This window comes from Squalius cephalus (genome assembly GCF_949319135.1).
Source record: "Squalius cephalus genome assembly, chromosome: 15".
Taxonomy (NCBI): domain Eukaryota; kingdom Metazoa; phylum Chordata; class Actinopteri; order Cypriniformes; family Leuciscidae; genus Squalius; species Squalius cephalus.
Window position 1 is genome coordinate 1,477,788 of NC_137136.1, and position 23,320 is coordinate 1,501,107.

The 23,320-nt window shown below is 37.2% G+C and overlaps 1 protein-coding gene across 1 annotated transcript in view; it reads right to left on the reverse strand.

Annotated features, from left to right (window-relative positions):
* The window catches only part of eif3ha (eukaryotic translation initiation factor 3, subunit H, a), a 92,467-nt gene that overhangs the window by 65,398 nt on the left and 3,749 nt on the right, over positions 1–23,320 (reverse strand). The window contains exon 2 of the mRNA XM_079894402.1: positions 13,558–13,714. Within this exon, the coding sequence (XP_079750528.1) occupies positions 13,558–13,714 (157 nt within the window). The remainder of the gene's footprint in view (positions 1–13,557; positions 13,715–23,320) is intronic.

The following is a 23,320-nucleotide window of genomic DNA, read 5'->3' on the forward strand; positions in this document are numbered from 1 at the left end:
TTCCCTCGCGGTAATTTTGAGTCGCTCAATAGCGTGATATGCGGTATTATCACCATTTATCTATTTATTTATATTTATTTGTTGCTATATAAATAAGTGTGACGATGTGGTCAGCATGCACAAAAACGAGGACATTTTCAGTAACCGAAACTAAACCGCGCATTGAAAGGCTGTCACTCATTCCAGGATTTTTCTGCACAGAATGGACTTCAATGACAACCAACTACACCAGTGTTCAAAGACGGGTTAAAATGTCCGTCTCAATGCAGCTTCAAAGTCTCTACATGATCCCAGTTGAGAAATATATATATAGCCCTTTGAAACGGCATTGATTTGAACTTCAACATTCTGGTTGCCATTCAACTCCATTGTGTAGAGAAAAATCCTGAAATGTTTTCCTCAAAAAAATTTTTTTCCACTGACTGAAGACAGAAAGACATGGACATCTTGGATGGCATTGGGGTGAGTACAAATCATCATGATTAACAGTTTTGTTATTAACTTGTTTAACATTCAATACACATGCACGAAGGTCAAAACAAGAAGGGTATAGCCTTAAGAAAGAAAACACGAGAATATTGCAGATACTTGCATTCCTAGTAGCGTGGTGCTACAATATTGGTTATCGCGACAGCCCTATTCACTAAACGACGAATGTACTCTTTTAACATGGACATTTAAAAGGATTTTTTGCTTTAAGTGATAGGCTAGGACTAGGGGAGTAAACTTATATTTATATTGTCTTGATGTGTGTCGTTTCTATAAACATTCAGGTATAGAAGTGAACAAAAAAAAGACATTTACAGTGCTATGCATAAGTTTAGACACCCATACTAAAGTTGACTAAAAAGAGGAATAAAAAAATCATCTTTTGGAAATTGAACTTAATGCCTTAATTTAAAAAAATAGGAAAAATCCAACCTTTAAGGACACCAATTTTCTTTGTGAATGAATAATGTATCTTAAATGTTCTTCCTTAAAATACAGGGTGCATAAGTTTGGACACCCCTATGTTAAATTCCCATAGAGGCAGACAGATTTTTATTTTTAAGTATTTTTTTTTATATATTTTTTAGGATACTATGCATCCTGATAAAGTTCCCTTGGCCTTTGGAATTAAAATAGCCCCACATCATCACATAGCCTTCACCATACCTAGAGATTGGCATGGGGTACTTTCCATAAGATCATCTCTCAATGCAAATCAAACCAGCTATTAGGCTAACTGAAATAAAACCATGCCAATCTCTAGGTATGGTGAAGGCTATGTGATGATGTGGGGCTATTTTAATTCCAAAGGCCAAGGGAACTTTATCAGGATGCATAGTATCCTAAAAAATATATTAAAAAAAATACTTAAAAATAAAAATCTGCCTGCCTCTATGGGAATTTAACATAGGGGTGTCCAAACTTATGCACCCTGTATTTTAAGGAAGAACATTTATTTATTTACGATACATTATTCATTCACAAAGAAAATTGGTGTCCTTAAAGGTTGGATTTTTCCTAATTTTTTAAATTAAGGCATTAAGTTCAATTTCCAAAAGATGATTTTTTATTCCTCTTTTTAGTCAACTTTAGTATGGGTGTCTAAACTTATGCATAGCACTGTAAGTAAAATTGTGTGCCTCTATTTTAAAACCCATCAGCCGCCACTGAACATGCCATCAGGGGTTGGACTTCAGTTGGTCAAGTTGATTACAAAGCGGTTGAAAGCCTCTGACCCGCCCGACGTACATGTGAACAGCACAAGCCAAACAGAAAGTGTGTTTTATTCAATGCACAGCGTTAGATAAGCTTATCTAAGGGCCACATTGTGGGCTAATCTCAAAGAAGCGCACATGACTGGCAGTGCCCGTCCCTGTAGGGTCCGTTTAATCGATAACCGGCGCACACCTGAAGCCGTGTCATCCCGACCTCGCTCCACATGAGCTCAGTGAATCTGCAGATCCCTGGAAGCCTGAATCAGGCTCAGGGTCACCGCTTGCTTTGATGCGTGCAGATATTCACTCTGTAATCAAGCAAACTGCATCTTTTCTTCCCGGCGCTCACGCTGATACTGGGATGAGCTCCGGTGTAATCAATCCACACTCTCCGACATTTTCCACGTCAGTCTGACAGACGAACAGTGAACAAAACCCTGGAAAGATGTAAAGTCTGTGAAATGTGGAGTTTAAACTTCAGAACAAGATGCTCGTCCACCTCAGGAAGGTCAAAGGTTTGGGGGTCGGTGCGATTTTATGATGTTTTTGAAAAGATTCTTCTGCTCATCAAGGCTGCATTTATTTCAAAAATCAGATCAAAAATACAGAAAAAATTTGAAATATTATTATTATGTAAATCATCTGTTCTCTATGTGAATATATAGTAAAGTGTAATTTATTCCTGTGATCAAAGCTGAATGTTCAGCATCATTACTCCAGTCTTCAGTGTCACATGATCCTTCAGAAATCACTCTAATATGATGATTTCATGATCAAGAAACATTTATGATTATATCAATGTGCTGCTGCTTAAGATTTGTGGAAACTGATGTATTTTATTCAGGATTCTTTGATGAATAGAAAGTTTAAAAGCATATTTGAAATAGAATCTTTTGTAACATTATAAACGTCTTTACTGTCACTTTTGATCAATTTAGTGGATCCTTGCTGAATGAAATTATTAATTTCTTTAAAAAATAAACAAACATACTGAACCCAAAAGTAATGTTGCAATAAAGTGCAATTAAATGCAAGCATAAATGTCCTATTTATTTATTTGTTCTAACTTTTTGCTATTCTCTCACTTCATTTATTTCATGATATAGTATGTATTTACTTTGCTGTCCACTACATTTTATTAAAGGTATTACATTTTCTGAGCCAATTCATTTTAAGTGGTATTTCAAATCTTTTTTTCTTTTATTTTTTTTGCATGAAAAAAATAATGCATTTCACACCTTGTTTGTACGTGCATGTCATTTTTTTTTATATTTTAATTGTTTAATCTAATTATTTAAACTTTTCTCAATGAAATAAACATTGTGAAATTTTTATTCATGCAAAGTCAACTAAATAAAATTAAGTCCTAAAGAAAAATGACAAGCACATAAGCCGCTTTTCAACCATCGGGACAAACCGTGTCCATGTTCTCCTCTGTGGGTGGTCTCTATAGCTTTGGTTTTTGTGTTCGATTATCTTCCCTAAGATTTGACCCATCATGTGTTTTTGTAGTTTATTAAAGCGTAACTCTCGCCAAAATGCAACCTAGGCTCTATTGTTAATCTACCTGATGCAAACTTTGGTTTAAAAGCATAATTACAATGGAAACGCCACTTTTAAGTTTGACCGTGTTTTCGTTTTCGGTCAAATTGCCTTGTGAATGGGAGTGAATGGGGCACGACTATGATAGCATCAAAAATCGCTCTTTTTAAAACACTAATGCGGCTCGACACAACATGAAACTGTGCTGGAAGTCTCACCAGGGGCTCTACACATGAACTCCAGCATTGAGAACATTGTTTGTGTACACAGAGTTTACTAAAAAGAAAGATTTTGAACAACTCACTGTAGCTGTGTCCGCCGGCACTTTGTCAGTCAATAATAGTCGATCTCCGAATGCAACGTAACAGGGAGGAGAGTAAAGATGGAAAGCTCCTAAAGCTTAGTTCCATATAAATTCACGGATAATTAGTTGTTTTGTCGTTCGTGAAAATCAATATTGACCTTGTATTTGAAAAAGAATCCTCATATAAGACACAATACTAAAATTCAGAGTCAGTTCATTCACATTCGGAGATCGACTATTTCTGACTGATAAAGTGCCGGCGGACACAGTGACAGTGAGTTGTTCAAAATCTTTCTTTTTTAGTAAACTCTGTGTACACAAACAATGTTCTCAATGCTGGAGTTCATGTGTAGAGCCCCTGGTGACACTTCCAGCACAGTTTCATGTTGTGTCGAGCCTTCTTAGTGTTTTAAAAAGAGTGATTTTTGATGCTATCATAGTCGTGCCCCATTCACTCCCATTCACAAGGCAATTTGACCGAAAACGAAAATACGGTCAAACTTAAAAGTGGCGTTTCCATCCTAATTATGCTTTTAAACCAAAGTTTGCCTCGGTAGATTAACAAAAAGACCCAAGGCTGCATTTTGGCGAGAGTTACGCTTTAAAGGTGTGGTATAATGCCCTTTTCACAAGATGTAAAACAAGTCTGTGTGTGTGAAGTTTTAGCTCAAAATACCCCACAGATATTTTTATACAGCATGTTAAAATTGTAGCAAAAACATACTGCTTTGTGTCTGTTCCTTTAAATGCAAATGAGCTGCTGCTTCCGGCACAGGGGGCGGAGCTACAACAGTTTGCACTCACACACACATGCACTGAAAATTTTAAAAACGTTTATCCTTTTATGTTCAAACCGAAGTCAGACAATGATGGAGAGACTCGAGAAGAAGTGACAAGATGTAGAAGCAACAGGACATTTCTGAATGGTTAGTTGATGAATTTATGAAGCTGATGTGTAGTTATCTTCTAGTCATTGATTAGAATATTCTGTCATGATAATCTATAAATCGTGTTGAGGGGGCGGGGTTTATGTAAATTCTAGGGTTGGTGATGTCACTAACCCGGGAGGAATGTGGTGTAGTCTCTACCAGCCGTTTGTTGTAGTCCTTAAAAAGCGATTTCTTTAAAAGCAAATATCTCCCTTTGCTTTGAACTTTGAGCGTTGTAACTTTGCAGATGTTGTTTATGCTCAAACAGCAACATTACACACTAACTAGAGTTAGAAAAGTCAAATCATGATCAACCACCCCTTTAAGTTATTGGGCAACTGGCGAACGCATGCTGGGATTCGTCCGCATCCATCATTCAGAACTCAGAGCCTTGCTGTAGTGATACTGTACTAGACTAAAGGCTTTGCATTGTTTTGATTCTAGTATTGATCCTGAAGTACAGGTGCGTTCGACTCCTCTACATGAAGAGAGAGGTTGCCTGTTCAACGTGATCCGCCTGTTAACTCCGTCTCATGGATCACACTCGCCGCTCATCAGTCATTCGGTCGCATCAAGCGCACGGTGTGTTTCTCCTGCATGATGAGTAATGGGATGTGGAGAAGTGCTGCCGAAGGAACGTTTCTTATGCCTCCTCCTGATTTTCTGTTGGTTATTCCCTGAAGTTTAACAGATGACATTACTCGGCTTCCTTTGTATTGTGATCGTCTTAAAATGGAAGATAAGCTGAAAGGCTGAGGTTTGTTTTTGTTGGAAATATTTGCCTTTCTACAGCACTGTGTGAAGTTATCTACCTAATAAGTGTGTGTGTGTGTGTGTGTGTGTGTGTGTGTGTGTGTGTGTGTGTGTGTGTGTGTGTGTCTTTTTCTCCAGCTAATCTAGTTTTCAACTATTTTTCATCTGCTGTAATTTGGATAAATGAATAGCTGTAATGTATTCCGCCACAGAATAAAACATTTTAAAAGATAATTGCAACTTAACACAATTGCGAGTTTAAATCTTGCAATTCTGATTTTATTTCTCAGTATTTAGTTTATATCTCACGTTTCTGACTTTATTTCTCAGTATTGTGAGTTTATGTCTCACGATTCTGACTTTATATCTCAGTATTGTGAGTTTATATCTCACGATTCTGACTTTATTTCTCAGTATTGTGAGTTTATGTCTCACGATTCTGACTTTATATCTCAGTATTGTGAGTTTATGTCTCACGATTCTGACTTTATATCTCAGTATTGTGAGTTTATGTCTCACGATTCTGACTTTATTTCTCAGTATTGTGAGTTTATATCTCACGATTCTGACTTTATTTCTCAGTATTGTGAGTTTATCTCACGATTCTGACTTTATATCTCAGTATTGTGAGTTTATATCTCACGATTCTGACTTTATTTCTCAGTATTGTGAGTTTATGTCTCACGATTCTGACTTTATATCTCAGTATTGTGAGTTTATATCTCACGATTCTGACTTTATTTCTCAGTATTGTGAGTTTATGTCTCACGATTCTGACTTTATATCTCAGTATTGTGAGTTTATATCTCACGATTCTGACTTTATATCTCAGTATTGTGAGTTTATGTCTCACGATTCTGATTTTATTTCTCAGTATTGTGAGTTTATATCTCACGATTCTGACTTTATATCTCAGTATTGTGAGTTTATATCTCACGATTCTGACTTTATATCTCAGTATTGTGAGTTTATATCTCACGATTCTGACTTTATTTCTCAGTATTGTGAGTTTATATCTCACGATTCTGACTTTATTTCTCAGTATTGTGAGTTTATATCTCACGATTCTGACTTTATTTCTCAGTATTGTGAGTTTATCTCACGATTCTGACTTTATTTCTCAGTATTGTGAGTTTATATCTCACGATTCTGACTTTATTTCTCAGTATTGTGAGTTTATCTCACGATTCTGACTTTATATCTCAGTATTGTGAGTTTATATCTCACGATTCTGACTTTATTTCTCAGTATTGTGAGTTTATATCTCACGATTCTGACTTTATTTCTCAGTATTGTGAGTTTATATCTCACGATTCTGACTTTATTTCTCAGTATTGTGAGTTTATCTCACGATTCTGACTTTATTTCTCAGTATTGTGAGTTTATATCTCACGATTCTGACTTTATTTCTCAGTATTGAGTTTTTATCTCACGATTCTGACTTTATATCTCAGTATTGTGAGTTTATATCTCACGATTCTGACTTTATATCTCAGTATTGTGAGTTTATCTCACGATTCTGACTTTATATCTCCCAATTGCGTGTTATGAAGTCAGAATTCCCGGTTTTATTTTTTATTCTGTGGCGGAAACAATATTCAATAGTTATGCAAGTAAGAAAATATCGAATTTCATTTTCTGCAGTTTCACATATTGTAGTGTTGACATTATTTGTCAAGCTTGAACATTCAAACCTGTTATTGTAATCAAAATGATCAAACAGATGCTTTTTATTTTATTTATTAGATTTAAAAGTCTATCAAGAAGTACAATCCAACATTTGGACTCATACTGACTAACCCCTACCTAGTGATTTTAGCACATTTTAGCCATTTTACCATTTTAGCACAGTTCATTTTGACATTTACTTAATTGCTAGAGAGTGTTTTTAAACTATTTAGACAAAATTTTGATTACAGGCTTTCAAACCTCTGAATATAATCAAATTCAACCACTTCTACACTTCTAAGTTTGGTTATGGTTTGGGGGCAAAAACTATTTTTACTAAAGTGACAGTAAAGACATTTATAATGTTTTAAATGATTTTATTTCAAATAAATGCTGTTCTTTTGAACTTTCTATTCAAAGAATCCTGACAAAACAATGTATCATGGTTATAAATATGAAGTAGCCTATAAAATATCAAGCAGAAATGTTTCCTGAGCATCAAATCATCATATTATACTGATTTCTGAAGGATCATGTGACACTGAAGACTGGAGTAATGATGCTGAACATTCAGCTTTGATCACAGGAATAAATTACACTTATTATATATTCACATAGAAAACATGTTTTAAACTAATAATTTCACAGTATTATTGAACAATTGCAACCTTGAAAGAAACTTTCCAAAACTTTTGAACGTTAGTGTATTAAACTCCTCCATATGAGGCTACGTGACAGTTTTAATTTAATTGTTAAATGAGTGGGTTCACTCACACGCATAATATCTTGCAATATCATAATTAGTATGAAGAATAGTGAAATTTCACTTAAACGACTAATCTACTTTCCTCTAGATCGGTTCTCTGCTGAAATAGTGCACATCCGTACAGTAGCTGATCTCAGGCCTGCTCTTATCACGGCACGTGCATCTCTTGTCTGTATTGATTCGGGCCTCGACAGCATTAGGGAGCGATATTTCATACGCCGGCCGGAGAGATAAAGCAGAGTCTCTGAGCAGTCGTCCTTGGACAACCGACAGCGGTTTGCTTTCTGGTCCTGCTATATCTGGGCTTGTTAGCGCTCAGCTCAGCCAAACGGTTCAACTGTGCTAACAAGCAGCATCTAACGGCGAGGTCATCCGCTCAGAATGTGTGTGTGACCTCGTCATGACTCCTGACACCAAACCGATGAGGGTCCGGGAGATAATTACACAGCCACCAGTGGACCAGGCCAGCGCAGAAAACTAATACACACTCGCTGCCACGGATGGACAGAAAGGCGTAACGTTTCGGCTGCAAAGTGAAAACAGCAATAATCGCAAGTCGAGATGGAAATAATTGCAGGTTAACTATAGAGGCCTCCAGATTGCCAGCAAATTGTTCTTTTTTTTAAGGCGAGACACGGCAGGCAAACACATCGGGTTTTTGTTTCACTGGTCAATTTTGAGATTTTGGGATATTTGTCTTCAATAACATGTCTTCTTTCAGACTTGTGGTGAAAAAAAGTCCGAAATACACATTTAGGTCTTTATTTTACTACACTGTGTCTGTTTGCGTCTGTAGATTTCTCATAAATTCAACAAAAGTTGGCGTTGTAAATCCTCGCTCCGCGATCACTGTCTGCTCCCTGTCATCACACACACCGCTGGAAAGCTCTCTCTCCTGTATAATCCTGTCGGATCCAAATATGGTCATTTCCTTATCAGCAACCAATCGTGAAGGTAAAAGGGCTGAATGCGCAATCTCATTGGCTGATATAAATCTTTAAAGCCCGTTTTCTCAAAATGGCTTTTCTCTCATTCTCCAAGTCCGAAATCTCCACTTCACTAGCACCGATATACACCAAACTCTCCAGTCTTGTACCTAGTTATATTATGAAGACATTTACTGAGGGATTTGTAAATATATTATTCCTAACCTGATTTATATAACATTTTATTCCAAAATCATTTTTTAAGGCTATTGACAGTATATTCTGATTTACAGGATAACGAAAGTAGATATCCATAAATCCCTCTGTATTTTTTTCCCCCATCTAATATGTGGACACAATGAAATAATCATTTTGAACCTGGCTTTATCCAATACTCAGATTTCGTTTTTTAAAATATATGCAAATTAATGCATATTTAATTAGATATTGCCTAATTTGCATATTTAAACATTAAATTACAGAAAACTTGTAATACATTTTTTTCTCATCTTAATGTAGGTAATCAACTGGGAAAGTTTCATGGTGATATCTGCTAGTTGAAAATGTTACCCTGTTCACCTGTAGTGTCTCGCCTTAAGCCACATCTGATCAACACAGCACCGACGCAGAACCCAGGAGCTTTAAACACGCCTCTCTGGAACAACGTCACACTAACCCATCATCTCACCAACAAATGGAAGATTTATCAGAAAACTAATCAGAAAGAAATCACTGGAAACCAACATGATAAAAGCGACCGTTTGCTGGCATTTTTGTTGTTTACTTGAATATTCAAAACCCAAGTATTGATGTTTTACCACAGATTTATAATAAAAACTGATGCATTGATCATAATTAATTAATTGTCAAAATTGCACATTAGTCACACAGAAATAAAGTGGTTTACCGTTTCACAAAAGAACGAGGACAGACTTACTTATTATTCAGTCACGTCCGTTTCTGTTTATTTGGCAGTTAGAGGACATATTTACATCACATTTACAAAGAATGATAATTTCTACAAATATGCCACCAAAAATACGACCTGAGGAGCTTTAGCATCTCTCCCAGTAGGCTAGTTATATTTTCAGTCAGAGAAACGTTGCTTTATTTTATGATAGTCCGGAATAAAGAGACGAGACGTCGGCTACTGACAGACGTGATTGTGATAGCCTTTATGATCTGTCTGATTTCTTCAAGCGTTCATATTTACCATGTTTACTATGGTAATGGTTAGCGTGCGTAGTCTTTTGCATCGCGTATAAATATTTCTACCTTATACGGCGATCAGAATCCACATCGGATCACAAACAGAAGGCGTTAAAACATGAAAGTGAGTTGAGGTAAATATTTTAATAATTTTAACAAATGATTGTCACCGGAAGTGACAGTGCAAACGCGACTGGCACGCACTAGCACGCACTAGCTGGGCGATGAAACGCTCCTTATGTGACAGTCGGTGTTTAATACAGGCAGGAGAAACCACCAAAGAAGAAACACACTTCGAGAGGAGGGAGGAGAAATATGAGTCAGTGTATGAAAGTGAATGAGAGATTCAGTCGTGAACGACACGGCACTAATCTGAGTGTCATTGTGCCAATCAGAAAGGACAACCAGCGAGTCATAAGCACTCTGATCCACAGATACGTGACGCACTAATGACACAATTATAGGCTACGTCAAGATTAGAATTTTTTGATCAAAAGCAAAATCATTGGAATTAGTTTGGATGTCGTGTCAAATGCAATGTAGTGTGTGATACAAGCAAACTAGAACGCTCCCATTATATTCAGCATTTATGAAGACAATAATGACCCTTCGCTAAGCCCCGCCCTCCTTAGTTACTGTTGCTACGCCTGACAAGCTTTCGCGCCTGGCACGTCTCTCACAGTATATATGCACCGGTGTCAGACATTCCCAAGGAGATAATTAGTCATTTTTGGCGAACAGGTGAAATATCTGAGAGAGCGAGACAAAAGGGACTAAAAAAATCCACCCTTCCAAACTTTTAGGATACCGGGTATCAGATTTACACAATCCATGAGAACAACGCTTCGGCATATTTCCCTCGCTCGAAAGCGAAAGGGTCAACTGTCTAGACCTGGAGTTTCCAAACATTTTTATCCCAAAGGATTCCCTTTGCAAGGGATCAAAATACCCCCAAAACTCCCTTCCTAAAAATCCAAATTACACAAATTAAGTCCGGGTTTAATGTTCTTAAGGTCTTAAAGTCAAAAATAAAATAATTAAAACTTCTCTGGGAAAGCACATCTTTTCTCCATGCACTTAATGATAAAAAAAAATCAATCAAAAGTAAAATCAAAAACAAATCAAAAAGGAAATCAAATAAAAATAGCGACAAAAATAAATTAATAAAAACGCTATTTTACAATGTCCTTGTTACATATGTTACATGTACTTACCATAGTAATAACAGTAAATTATGCATAATTGCATGCAACTAACCCTCAACCAAACCCTAACCCTATAGTAAGTACTTAATATTACTCAGTACTTAAATATATAGTTACACTGTAACAATGACACCTTAAAATAAAGTGTAACCCACTATTTTAAGGTGAGGAAGTTACATTGTACTTCCTGAAATAAGTGTAATAAGTAAATATAAAAAAAAAACGAATAAATATAATAAGTGCTGAGTAATATTAATGCACTACATGCACTTACTATAGAGTTGTTTAGGGCTTGTTACTTGTATTTATGCATAATGTACTGTTATTACTATAGTGAGTGCATGCAGTAATGTGTGACTGTGACTTTAAGTCAAGTCAAGTCATCTTCATTTATATAGCGCTTTTAACAATGTAGATTGTTTCAAAGCAGCTTTACAGAGATAAACGTATAATTTAAGGTAACAGAGATTGTTTTGGCTTTATAGCAGAGTAAAGTTATTTTCCATCTAAAGTTAGTTTTGATTGATTTGCTTCCGTCACAATGATCATTTGTTATTAAATTAGGGGCCGCTAAGACGACACCATTCCCTCTACACAGACTTTGTAAATAAAGTGTTACCAGAAAATTAAATATCATCATCCTGATCTCCACTTGCGGCCGCAGTTTGAGACGCCCTGGTTTAGACAGCTTCATTTATCACAATGGGAATGTTTGTGAGAATCAAAGAGTTAAAGTGTAGATTTGCAGTGACAGCTTCAGTAATTACAGCCGGAGCGCTCGAGTACTTCTGCGTGACTCCAAAATATGAGCGGTTTTGTTTTTCACGCCGCTAAGAGGATCATAGGTGACCGTTTAGTCACTGTCTTGATTTAATGATGTGTAAAACAGCAATTAATTCATTCAGGAACAGCGCTCGCGGTTTGCTTCGGGTGTGTGGAGAGACATAAACTACAGTTGCCCCACGCACAAAGTACGTATTTTAATGCAACTTCTATTAATCAAAACGAATCGTGAACATAAAATAAAAGCAAAAAAGCAATTCCCCTTTTTACAGCTCTCTCTCTCTCTCTCGGCCTGAAATCAACGTAATCGTCTAGACCGGGGGTTTCCAAACACTTTTCCATTGCAAGGGATCAAAAAAATCCCATCCTAAAAATACAAATTACTCCAAAATTAAATAACTGGGTTTAATGTTCTAAAGGTCAAAAGTCAAAAACTAAAATAACTAAAAATTCTCTGGGAAAGATTTATTTAGCACATTTTCTCTATGCACTAAAAACTAGGATAAAAGAAAAAAAAAAAGTAAAATAAAAAACAATAGATGACACTATATTTTAAGGTGATGTACTTACTGAAATAAGTGCTGAGTAACATTAACTAACTACAAAACTTACTATAGGATCTGGGGTTACACTATTTTAAGGTGTCATTAGCCGCGTTTCCATTACCCTTCAAACTGCGAATTGAAAATACGCCCGATGGAAACACGTCAATTTCGCAAAAACTCCCATTTATCGCTAAAAAAGTTTTTCCGCTCGCATGAGGGGGTTTTTCAGGCAATTCGAAAAAGAAATATTGCGCAAATCTGCAATGGAAACAGTTTTTGCGCATTTACAGGTCACCTGACGTAGATGACGTGGTGTGTTTGGACAGAATACGAGACTGAGATCTTTATTAAATTCATAAAAGACAAAATAATTACAGGAATAATGGATTCTAAACCTCAAATAAATGCCACAATCAAGAGCTCGAAGCAGAAATGAGGGAGAAACACCCAGAAACTCCTCATATGTGCCGCTCACAAGTATAATAAGGGTCGTTCCTTACCATTAATGATTGGAAAACACACATACGTCTCCTTTGATTAATAATAATGGCCAGTGCAGTGGCTGGGATATACATAAACCTCCATTTTGGAATGATTTTACTTATCGCGAGAGGAAAAAATTAAGTTTTAGTCGCATAACATCGGTCAATGGAAACGCCGTCATTTCGCAATAGTTTTTTGTCGACATTTAGAAGAAAAAATAAAATGAAATTCGCAAAAGTTTTGTGCAAATCTGTAATGGAAACTCGCCTATTGTTACAGTGTAATTATATATTTAAGTACGGAGTAATATTAATTAACTACATGTACTTAGGGTAGGATTAGGATTTGGTTGAGGGTTATTTGCATTTAATTATGCATAATTATGGTAAGTAAATGTAACATATGTAACAAGGACATTGTAAAATAAAGTGTTACCGGATTTGGTACTTGTATTTATGCAAAATTGACTGTTCTTACTATAGCAAGTACATGTAGAAATGTAGAACTATGTCACCTTAAAATAAAGTGTAACCAAAAAATTAAATATCATCATCATTTCCCCAAAGTAGGTATTTTAATGCCAATTCGATTAATCAAAATGAATCGTGAATATACAATAGTGAAAAGCAATCCCCTCTCTCGCCCTGAAATCCACATATAATCCCCTCTCTCTCTCCGTTTCCCAGAGTGCCGAGTGCAATCATCAGTGATTGACCGTGCCGAGACTGGCGAGCGCCTCACCTTCGTCGAACTCGACATCGTCTTCGGTGTGTTGAGGGAACGGGAAGCAGTTGGTGATCTCCAGTCGGTCTTCAACCACCAGGCCGAGCAAAACCCCCTGGACCACCTCAGTGCCCTGGCCCTCCTCCTGGTAGTGCTTGATGATCTTCAACACCACCTGCACACACACACACACACACACACAGCATGATCAGGGACATTTCTTGTGAAACCAAGTTTGTGCCTGGCGAAGCAAACTGAATAATATCTGATGCAATTTCTCTCCCCTAAAGGCATTTGAAATGTCTTTGTGTCGCCTCTGCTGGAGCGCCGGTGAGCGGAAATAACAACATTTATATACATTTATTGCTGAAAGATTAGCCAGGTGTAACCAGGTACACATCTGCACACACACACACACCTGGTTAGCATCTCACTACGCATGTCAAACACCACGTTTCCAGAATCTACGAATCAAACACTAGCCGTACGAAGCAATCCGAATAATTCATTATTTTGTTTATTGGGTGTAAAAGAGGTTAACATGCTTTACTGTTCAAAAAACACATTATTAAAGGGGTCCTTGATTGTGATTGCACTTTTTTAACTTTAGTGTGTAATGTTGCTGTATAAATAAATAAATAAATAATAAAAATAAAAATAAAAATAATAATAATAATAATAATAATAATAATCCCAAATAATACTGTAATCCAGGGAATATTAATATTACAGGTTAAAATTAACAACAGACCCAAAGTATAAAACACAACTGTTATTTGTTTTCAGATGTAATAACTCACATAAAAACTTAAGTTTGTCGAACTAAATGCAACGTTGTGACATTGTTCTTTCCGCGTTTGAAACACTGATTAATCGATTACATGAGATATGATTCATTTCAGTAAGTTGTACAGTATCTTTCAACATTCCCATGATGTCCATGCATGATTTTTTGAAGAAAGACTCTACATTTATGCATGAAAATGCCACTTATTGTTTGAATTTCGTTATAAAATGGACAGAACTTGAAAGCGGAGACCATTTCTCATAACAGAGCTCAAAGATCTACGATTATTGAATGTGAGGCATTACAAATAATGTTTGATAGAGGGAAAAACTGCAGATTCATACGCTCAAGCACAGCCTGCTTTAATGTCGCTATTTCCTATTTCTCTTTTTATCACTTGCATAAACCAGAAAATACTGGCAAAAGACCATATCGTTATCGGCCGATATATGCTCATTTTTAATGTTATCGGCCTGATAAGAAAATGTGGCTGATATATTAAAGCCGATTAATAATGGATTATTTCCTTCAGCTGAGTCACTGTTCACAATTATGTGTTTGAATTGCATGAAATATGATTGCAATCACTTCAAAAAAGGAAAATACAGTAAAGTACAACACAAGTCTGTCATATCGGCTACATAAAATTATAATGAGAGCATAACATAATTATGTGAAACATGGTGAGACTTTTTGTAATCACGCTCTCAAAAATAATATACAATTTTAGATTTTGATTTACCGGCCAATATATCGGTTATCGGCTTTCAAATTTAAAGAATTACCGTTATCGTATCAGCCAAAAATGTAATAACAGTACATCCCTAGTTTTTAGGAATAAAATGTTCTATAAAACAGGTGAATGGCATAAATAAACCTTCAGAATAAGAGAATAAACTGAAGATTGGTGTGAGTGCTGCTGATTTCAGACTCAACTCACTTTGAGAAAGCCTTGCATTGTAATGGAAATCTCCAGATGCTAATAGATCAAATGCAATACACACTTAAGTGTATTTTGGATGTTTTCTTTCCATTGGTCTGAATGGACAGTAACCTGTGCATGAAAGCTCTTTCCCAATCAGACACGTTTCTAAAAACACAACAATATTCAGATTTTTTGCATACGTGCAATCAAAACGCAGTAAAAGCAGTGATCATCTCAGCGGACACTTGCTATCAGATCTCCTGAGATGGATGTTAATACCAGGCTTACGTTCACATGTGCTTTAGACGAATATTTATATGTGCAAGCTTCAATTGGCAGATTGGCAGAGATGGAAAATATCAATCTGTCTGAGTTCCCCAAGTTCGAGGGCTAAAACGCGAGATTGCTCCTCTATGCTAACACGGTACTTTGCGACCACTCAGAGCAGAAAAGCATGGAGAAAGACCTGGGGTTAATGGAAGAACAAATACACTCACTGTCTAATTACGCCGTCTGTAAAGCCTCTCTGAATACCAATCCACCGGGGCTTACTCCGTTCTACAGAAGCAAGAACATCTTCAATCACCTTAAGAGCGCCAGCTCACTCGCCCCAAGGCATGATGGGATACATTGGCGTTTCTCAGAGGGGACACATCATTTCATATCACCAATATCAGATGGGGGACTAAAGTGCATCAGTACATCTGTAATTACACGCGGAGAACGAGGTAGGTGAAGCATTTAAAGCGAACGCTCATATTTACTGATAAGAACAGCAAATCCAATTCCAACCGCAAATCACTCCCATAGGGTTCTGCGAATTATTATATGCCATTCGGTTCTAGGGCTGTCAAAATGTCTGAAAAGCTAAATTCGAATTTCTCTCTTAAATATTAGCAAAATTCGAATTGTAAAGGCAATACTTAATGTTAGAGGGGAGAAAAGTACTGTATTGTCTCCTATGCCCACAAGAGGGCGCAAGCGAGCGCAATAAGCAAATATACACTCACCTAAAGGATTATTAGGAACACCATACTAATACTGTGTTGTAGCCCATCCGCCTCAAGGTTGTGTGTGTTGTGGCTTCACAAATGCTTTGCTGCATACCTCGGTTGTAACGAGTGGTTATTTCAGTCAAAGTTGCTCTTCTATCAGCTTGAATCAGTCGGCCCATTCTCCTCTGACCTCTAGCATCAACAAGGCATTTTCGCCCACAGGACTGCCGCATACTGGATGTTTTTCCCTTTTCACACCATTCTTTGTAAACCCTAGAAATGGTTGTGCGTGAAAATCCCAGTAACTGAGCAGATTGTGAAATACTCAGACCGGCCCGTCTGGCACCAACAACCATGCCACGCTCAAAATTGCTTAAATCACCTTTCTTTCCCATTCTGACATTCAGTTTGGAGTTCAGGAGATTGTCTTGACCAGGACCACACCCCTAAATGCATTGAAGCAACTGCCATGTGATTGGTTGATTAGATAATTGCATTAATGAGAAATTGAACAGGTGTTCCTAATAATCCTTTAGGTGAGTGTAAGTGCATTGACTTTTAAAACAATTGTTCTTAAAATATAATTTCCTTAATGTGCATGCAAGGACAATTAGGTTACAATAGTGCAAAAAAAACTCTGTTTGTGCATCAGTAACTGAGAAAACACACTTCAACACACAGCGTAATGAACTACATGAACACACAACAACAAACTGGCATTCAGAAGCACTCACTTCTACTCACTACATCTACAGATTGATCATCAAAAACACCAGGCGCTCTTGATCTGAGCGAGTGCTGACAGTGTTCCGGTGTGGTGAACAAATGATTCCTACTGAAGAGATGAGTCCGAGCTTAGACCCAAGCAATCCGATTGGTTCAAAGCACGTTTTATGGGTAATCGCTTTAGTGCCTGGTTACAAATCATACAAAATCACTTTATCATAGAAGACGTATGTACTACGTTATAACGAATCATTAATGTATTTAAACTTATGTTTCATATACTAGTATTTAACCGAAGCAATAGATTGTGAAATTAAACATTTCTCGTTGCTAGTGTGTTTTTTAGTTAGTTTAGATAGTAGCATACAGCTAACGTTATCCAATGATCGTGCTAGCTGAGCTTTACCTGAGCTTATACTAGCTTTTTAGCCTTGACTAAAGAACAGGCACTATCTGTATCAAAAAACATTTGAGCTTCAAAACTACATTCTCGAATGAAAAACTCTTAAAACTACATTTCGTGACACAATAACAGTCGTTTTTTTTAATTTCGCGGTGAAGTTAGCTACAAGTTATCGCAAGAACAGATTAGATCAGGCATAGTACAAGCATACTAATAGGGTCCTAAGCTCGGACTCATCTCTTCAATAGGACTCATTTGTTCACCACACCGGCTGATGAATTAGATGTTGTGGAGAGAAATGGCAGCGGTTTCTTACACAACTTACAAATGGCGTTTTCAATTTCACTTTTTGACACTCTGGAAACAAAAACAAAAAAAGCCACACGGCACTTTTAAGATGTTTTGGTGTAAGCAAGATTCTCTCCGACTCAAGTGTCCTCACTCTCTTTATCCGCCATTTTTTTTAATTAATAACACAGCCGCACCGCCCTTTACTGGATAAGCTAACAAACACAAGCAAAAGGTTACGTCATCATGACTCGCGCCTTTTGACACACCAAAAATTTGAATGCACGGGAATTGCTTTCGAATGTGCTTTTTTTACTTTATTTAAATTTGACGAATATTTAAAAAAAGAAAATGTATTTGACAGCTTATTTAATTGAACCGAATAGGGCTAACAAAAACAAACCACGTCAGATACGCCATCATCATGTCTCGCGCCTCAACACCAAATAATTTTATATTTTTTTATTCAACGAATATTTTAAATTCTAATTATTTGACAGCCCTATTCGGTTCTATTAACGCTTATATTTCCATTTCCAGTATTCTTTTTCAGAACACTGGGATTGACCAATCAGAGTCGAGTAATTCCAGAGAACCTTTAGATCAATTATTCTTGCCATTAAAGGAATCGCAAAGCCACCGAAATCATTAAGTGAACAAACTTCCTTACGATTCTTTATCCCGAAGCCACATGGAACAAATCCACCATCATTTACCACAACATTCATAAAACAGTGAGCCGGAGGCAATATTACACACAATTCTCCGGGTGCAAGTAACATGTCAAGCCCAAATGACCTGCCAGAGCTCACCACATCCCAGCTGTAAAGATATATGAAGCTTTTCACAGTGCTGTTGAATTAATTATGGGCGGACTCCCTGTAAACAAAGTTACAACCTTTAAAACTCCACACAGATGGTGGTCGGACACATGGCACCTCATTTCCACATGAGCTTCAGGCTCTATATGCTGTTTTCCAGGGATTATTGTTGCTTCTTTGAGGGTTTGTAACAGGTTTTAAGGTCAGGCAGAAAAAAAAAAAAAAAAAAAGAGGTAGAGTCAATATTCTCTGAGCTGAACCCAGCGAATCTGATCATTTCAAGTTGAGTCGTCGTGCTGGAAGAATTGTGAAAAGCACGTTCCCTTAAATCATTCAGGAGAAGTCACACACACCTGCTTCCTCAATGAATTGAGATTTGCTTGGATGGGCAATACAGTCGGTGACAAAATACAAAGCCAGCGGCAAAAAGGACGGCACAAACACGGTGAAACACTTACCTTATCTTAGATTGTTTTATTTAATGCTATGTCAGCATCTGACACCGTGTGCTAACTACACACGACGCGCGATAAAAGGTTATTCTCCATGTTGATCAGAGTGTTTATCCTAACCAGCGACGGCGACACACGACGAATCCATTTCAGAAACGGTTTCTATTTTTCTGCGACGTCGCGCTTTAACAACAAACACAAAGTGTGGCGATGATAATCTCAGGTGCTGTTTATGTGCTTTATTTAATGATAAAAGTGTTTAATGTGACTTTGAATATCATTTAGTGCTCCAGCTTTGAAGCTGTAAAAGCAACAATGGATAATTCACCTCAGATCTTCAAATTAAACAAATGGAAACAAGAACGTTCAAACTGTGAACAAACAAGTGGATTCTGTGACAAAGACTGTTTTAGTAACTCAGTAGCCTATGTATTTTTAATAAAGTTTAAATGGTGTAATATTTCTGAATTTGATTGTGTAGCTACTTAACCATTTTCTTGCGAGTGCCGTCAAGATTACTCTCTGGTGCTGTGCACTCGCAGCGAGACTCCGCCCACACGCTGTTCTGATTGGCTGACTCTGCCCACACGCTGTTCTGATTGGCTGACTCCACCCACACGCTGTTCTGATTGGCTGACTCCGCCCATACGCTGTTCTGATTGGCTGACTCCGCCCACGCGCTGTTCTGATTGGCTGACTCCGCCCACACGCTGTTCTGATTGGCTGACTCCACCCACACGCTGTTCTGATTGGCTGACTCCGCCCATACGCTGTTCTGATTGGCTGACTCCGCCCACGCGCTGTTCTGATTGGCTGACTCTGCCCACACGCTGTTCTGATTGGCTGACTCTGCCCACACGCTGTTCTGATTGGCTGTGGGTTTTGGTTGACTTTGACGCATTAGTCGCGTAGCGTCTAGTGTGGACAGACATGTCGCATCGCATTTGGTTAGGACACGGTGTTAGGGTTCAAAATTAGTAGTGTAAGTTGACAAGTAGTTGCCTATGTATTTTTAATGTTTAAATGGTGTAATATTTGTGAATTTGATTGTGTATCTACTTAACCATTTTCTTGCGAGTGCCGTCAAGATTACTCTCTGGTGCTGTGCACTCGCCGCGAGACTCCGCCCACACGCTGTTCTGATTGGCTGACTCCGCCCACACGCTGTTCTGATTGGCTGTGGGTTTTGATTGATTGACGCATCTCACGTCGCGTCTAGTTTAGACAGACAAATTATTTGTCGCTAGAATCTGATCGCATCGTGTCTGATTAGGACTGGTAAGGCTATTTTCATGGCAAAAATGTAATTAGAAAAATACAAATATCATAAATACAATAAAACTAAGCAAACAAACAAAACAAGTCAAACAAAACAAATATATATATATTTTATATGTTTTTAATTAACATGATAAAAAAAAAAAAAAAATAATAATCCAAAGCCTTTTCAGGCATAACCTTACTAATAAATCCTTAATACAGTCGAGAGACGTGAGGGAATGTGAATGTCACTAATTGTCTGAACAGTTGTAACACATTAAAAGCAGTTCAGTTCCCCGTCGCTCCAATCGCAGTGTCTGAATCATCACTCGTTTGATTCAGAGCGATTAATGGCTGATTAAACAACTAAACATGCTGTGCTAAACTGCTGCACTCCTCATTCATGCTAATTGTTTCAGTGGCGTTTGTGTCTTGCAATCCTTCGCCACTCTCACATCAATGCAGTGGTTTTACATGCAATTCCAAAACAAAAAGCCAGATTCTTTTAAATGTAAAAGTCAACATACCATTTTACTTCTGTAATGACATATTTCACATCATGTAGGGTGAGCGGCATGACCAAACATATCACAGAATAAGGAATTATAGAACGGAATCACGCAATATAGTTAGTTTTAATGGAGTTCATATTAAAGTAAGCTAAATTATACTTTATATTTAATTAAATGCATCAATCTAATTTATTAATTTTCCTTTTTAATGCAACTTGGATACAAACCAAATGATTTTTCATCATAAATTAATAAGTTTGGCATCAGTGCACAGAAACAGCTTCACATAATGAAACATTCGAGTTAAAAACAAACAACAACAAAACATTACATTAATAGAAATACATTATAAATCTGATAAAAGTGTAAATACAGTGACAGACTTCAATCCTTTAGATATAAATGATGTTCGGTTATTCGTGTCAAATCAACCAAATTTCTGAAACGTCCTTGATTTTGTTAATATTTTTTCTGAATAGTGATGAAAGACAAAATATTAAATATCACATATGTATATTGACGGAGCAATCCACTGTTGGGGGTCAAAATGACTATTTTCTGATTTGGTGCCAAATTAGAAATTAGAAATATGGCAGCATCAATATTTTATGTTTACACAGAAATTGGTAATCTATAAGTTAAATCTGTTGACTTCAGCGATCTGTGTTACATAATATCGCCAACAGTGGCAGTTCAAAAATTGCGGAAATATATGTGATCCCTTCATTATGTGTGTCGTGAGGAAAAAGTTGTAATTGTATTTTGTGTTGCTGTAAATAAATATTTAATTATAATAAAATAATATTGGCTATTATAATATAATATGTGACCCTGGATCACGTCACCAGTCTCGAGTCGCACGGGTTTATCTGTGGCAATAGCCAACAATACATTGTATGGGTCAAAATTATCAATTTTTCTTTGAGGCCAAAAATCATGAGGATATTAAGTAAAGATCATGTTCCATGAAGATATTTAGTAAATTTCCTACTGTAAATATATAAAACATTTATATTTGTGAGTGAATGCAGCACAATCGCCAACATAAATGCACAACTTTAGAGGAGATTTTCTCAATGTTTCGATTTTTTTGCACCCTTAATTTTTCAATAGTTGTATCTCGACCAAATATTGTCATATCCTAACTAGGGGTGTGACGGTTAGTATATAACCGTGAGACCGACGGTTATAGTTGAACACCGTCATTAGATCTCTATAACCGCCAAAACTGTGTTATTAAAATATTTTTTACAAACATTTTTTATCATAGAGAATGTTTAAACACTAATTAAAAACAATTGTTAACAGTGTGTCATTAATGGTCTACGTCGTTTCCAACTGTATTTGATTCTTTGCCAAGTACCAACGCAAGTTTTGTTTTGTAAATAGTCAGACATGATTTTTACCACTTCATTAAGTATTTCTTTGTAGAAAGCCTTTCTTTAAAGCAAATATAGTAGACAATATAATAACCGTGACATTGAGGCGCCAGCGCGCCGCGTTCACTTGCATTGCAAAAAGCCTTTCTTTAAAGCGAATTTCGTTTTGTACAAATTGTATCTTAATTTTAATAAATGTTTCATCAACTAATTGCATGTATTTAATAAATAAAAAGCAAACGACAATATAATAACCGTAACACGTGACTTGCATTGTGAACTAGAGAACATCTCATGGTAAATGAATTCACTCAGCGTAGGCCTATGCCTCAAACATTAGCATTAAATATCTTTGCTGCATCCTTTCTAGAACAGACAAGGGCTTTATTGCGGCTCGCATCAGCAGAGCATTCCATCGTCCATAGACCGCAAAACAATCAGCGGATGGCGGGCGGGTGCGGCTTTGAAATCTGCTCAAAAAACGTTGGTGCGGATGAAATAATACCCCATCCGCGTATCTCTATTGATAACAACATTGAACACTACACAAATATAATTTTTATTTTTTTTAATTTAGGCGATCAAATAGCTAATCGTCTGCTCGTTTTTTCAAACTAAGTTGTCCTATAACAGACGAACGTCGCAACTCCCCCCCCCCCCCCCCCCCCCCCGCCAACGACGGTTATGTTACGAACCGTCACATTTGACTCACATAACCGTCATCACCAATTCTGAAACCGGCACACCCCTAATCCTAACAAACCACACATCAATTTGTCAACAAATTAACAAAAAAAATTGACCCATGTGACTGGTTTTGGGTCACATGTTATCTGAGAGCAACAGTGATGCCACAATTGGCTCATTAACTCCCATGAACCAGTCAGTCGAGCTGAAGGGTCTGGGGTTTTAACAGGTTCAAAGTGACACACACACACACACTCCCGTTCTCCCCTATCAGGAGACAATCCCAGAATACCTAACGAAGACATGCTTTCCAGACAACACACACTCCCATCAAAGCAGCACAACACTTCATCTAATGATCCCGTGAACTCGGGAGAATTGCACGCTTGCCAGTTCTATTTTTGATATGAGCTTTGGCTGTGCGATGACTAGCCTAGCGCTCTCTCTCTGCGGCGTATTGCGAATGTTCGACGGCTTTCTTGCTTTGAAACACGCCTCAGCTGAGCGCTGACGCAAACACACGCCTGAAGCTATCAGGTTAACTCG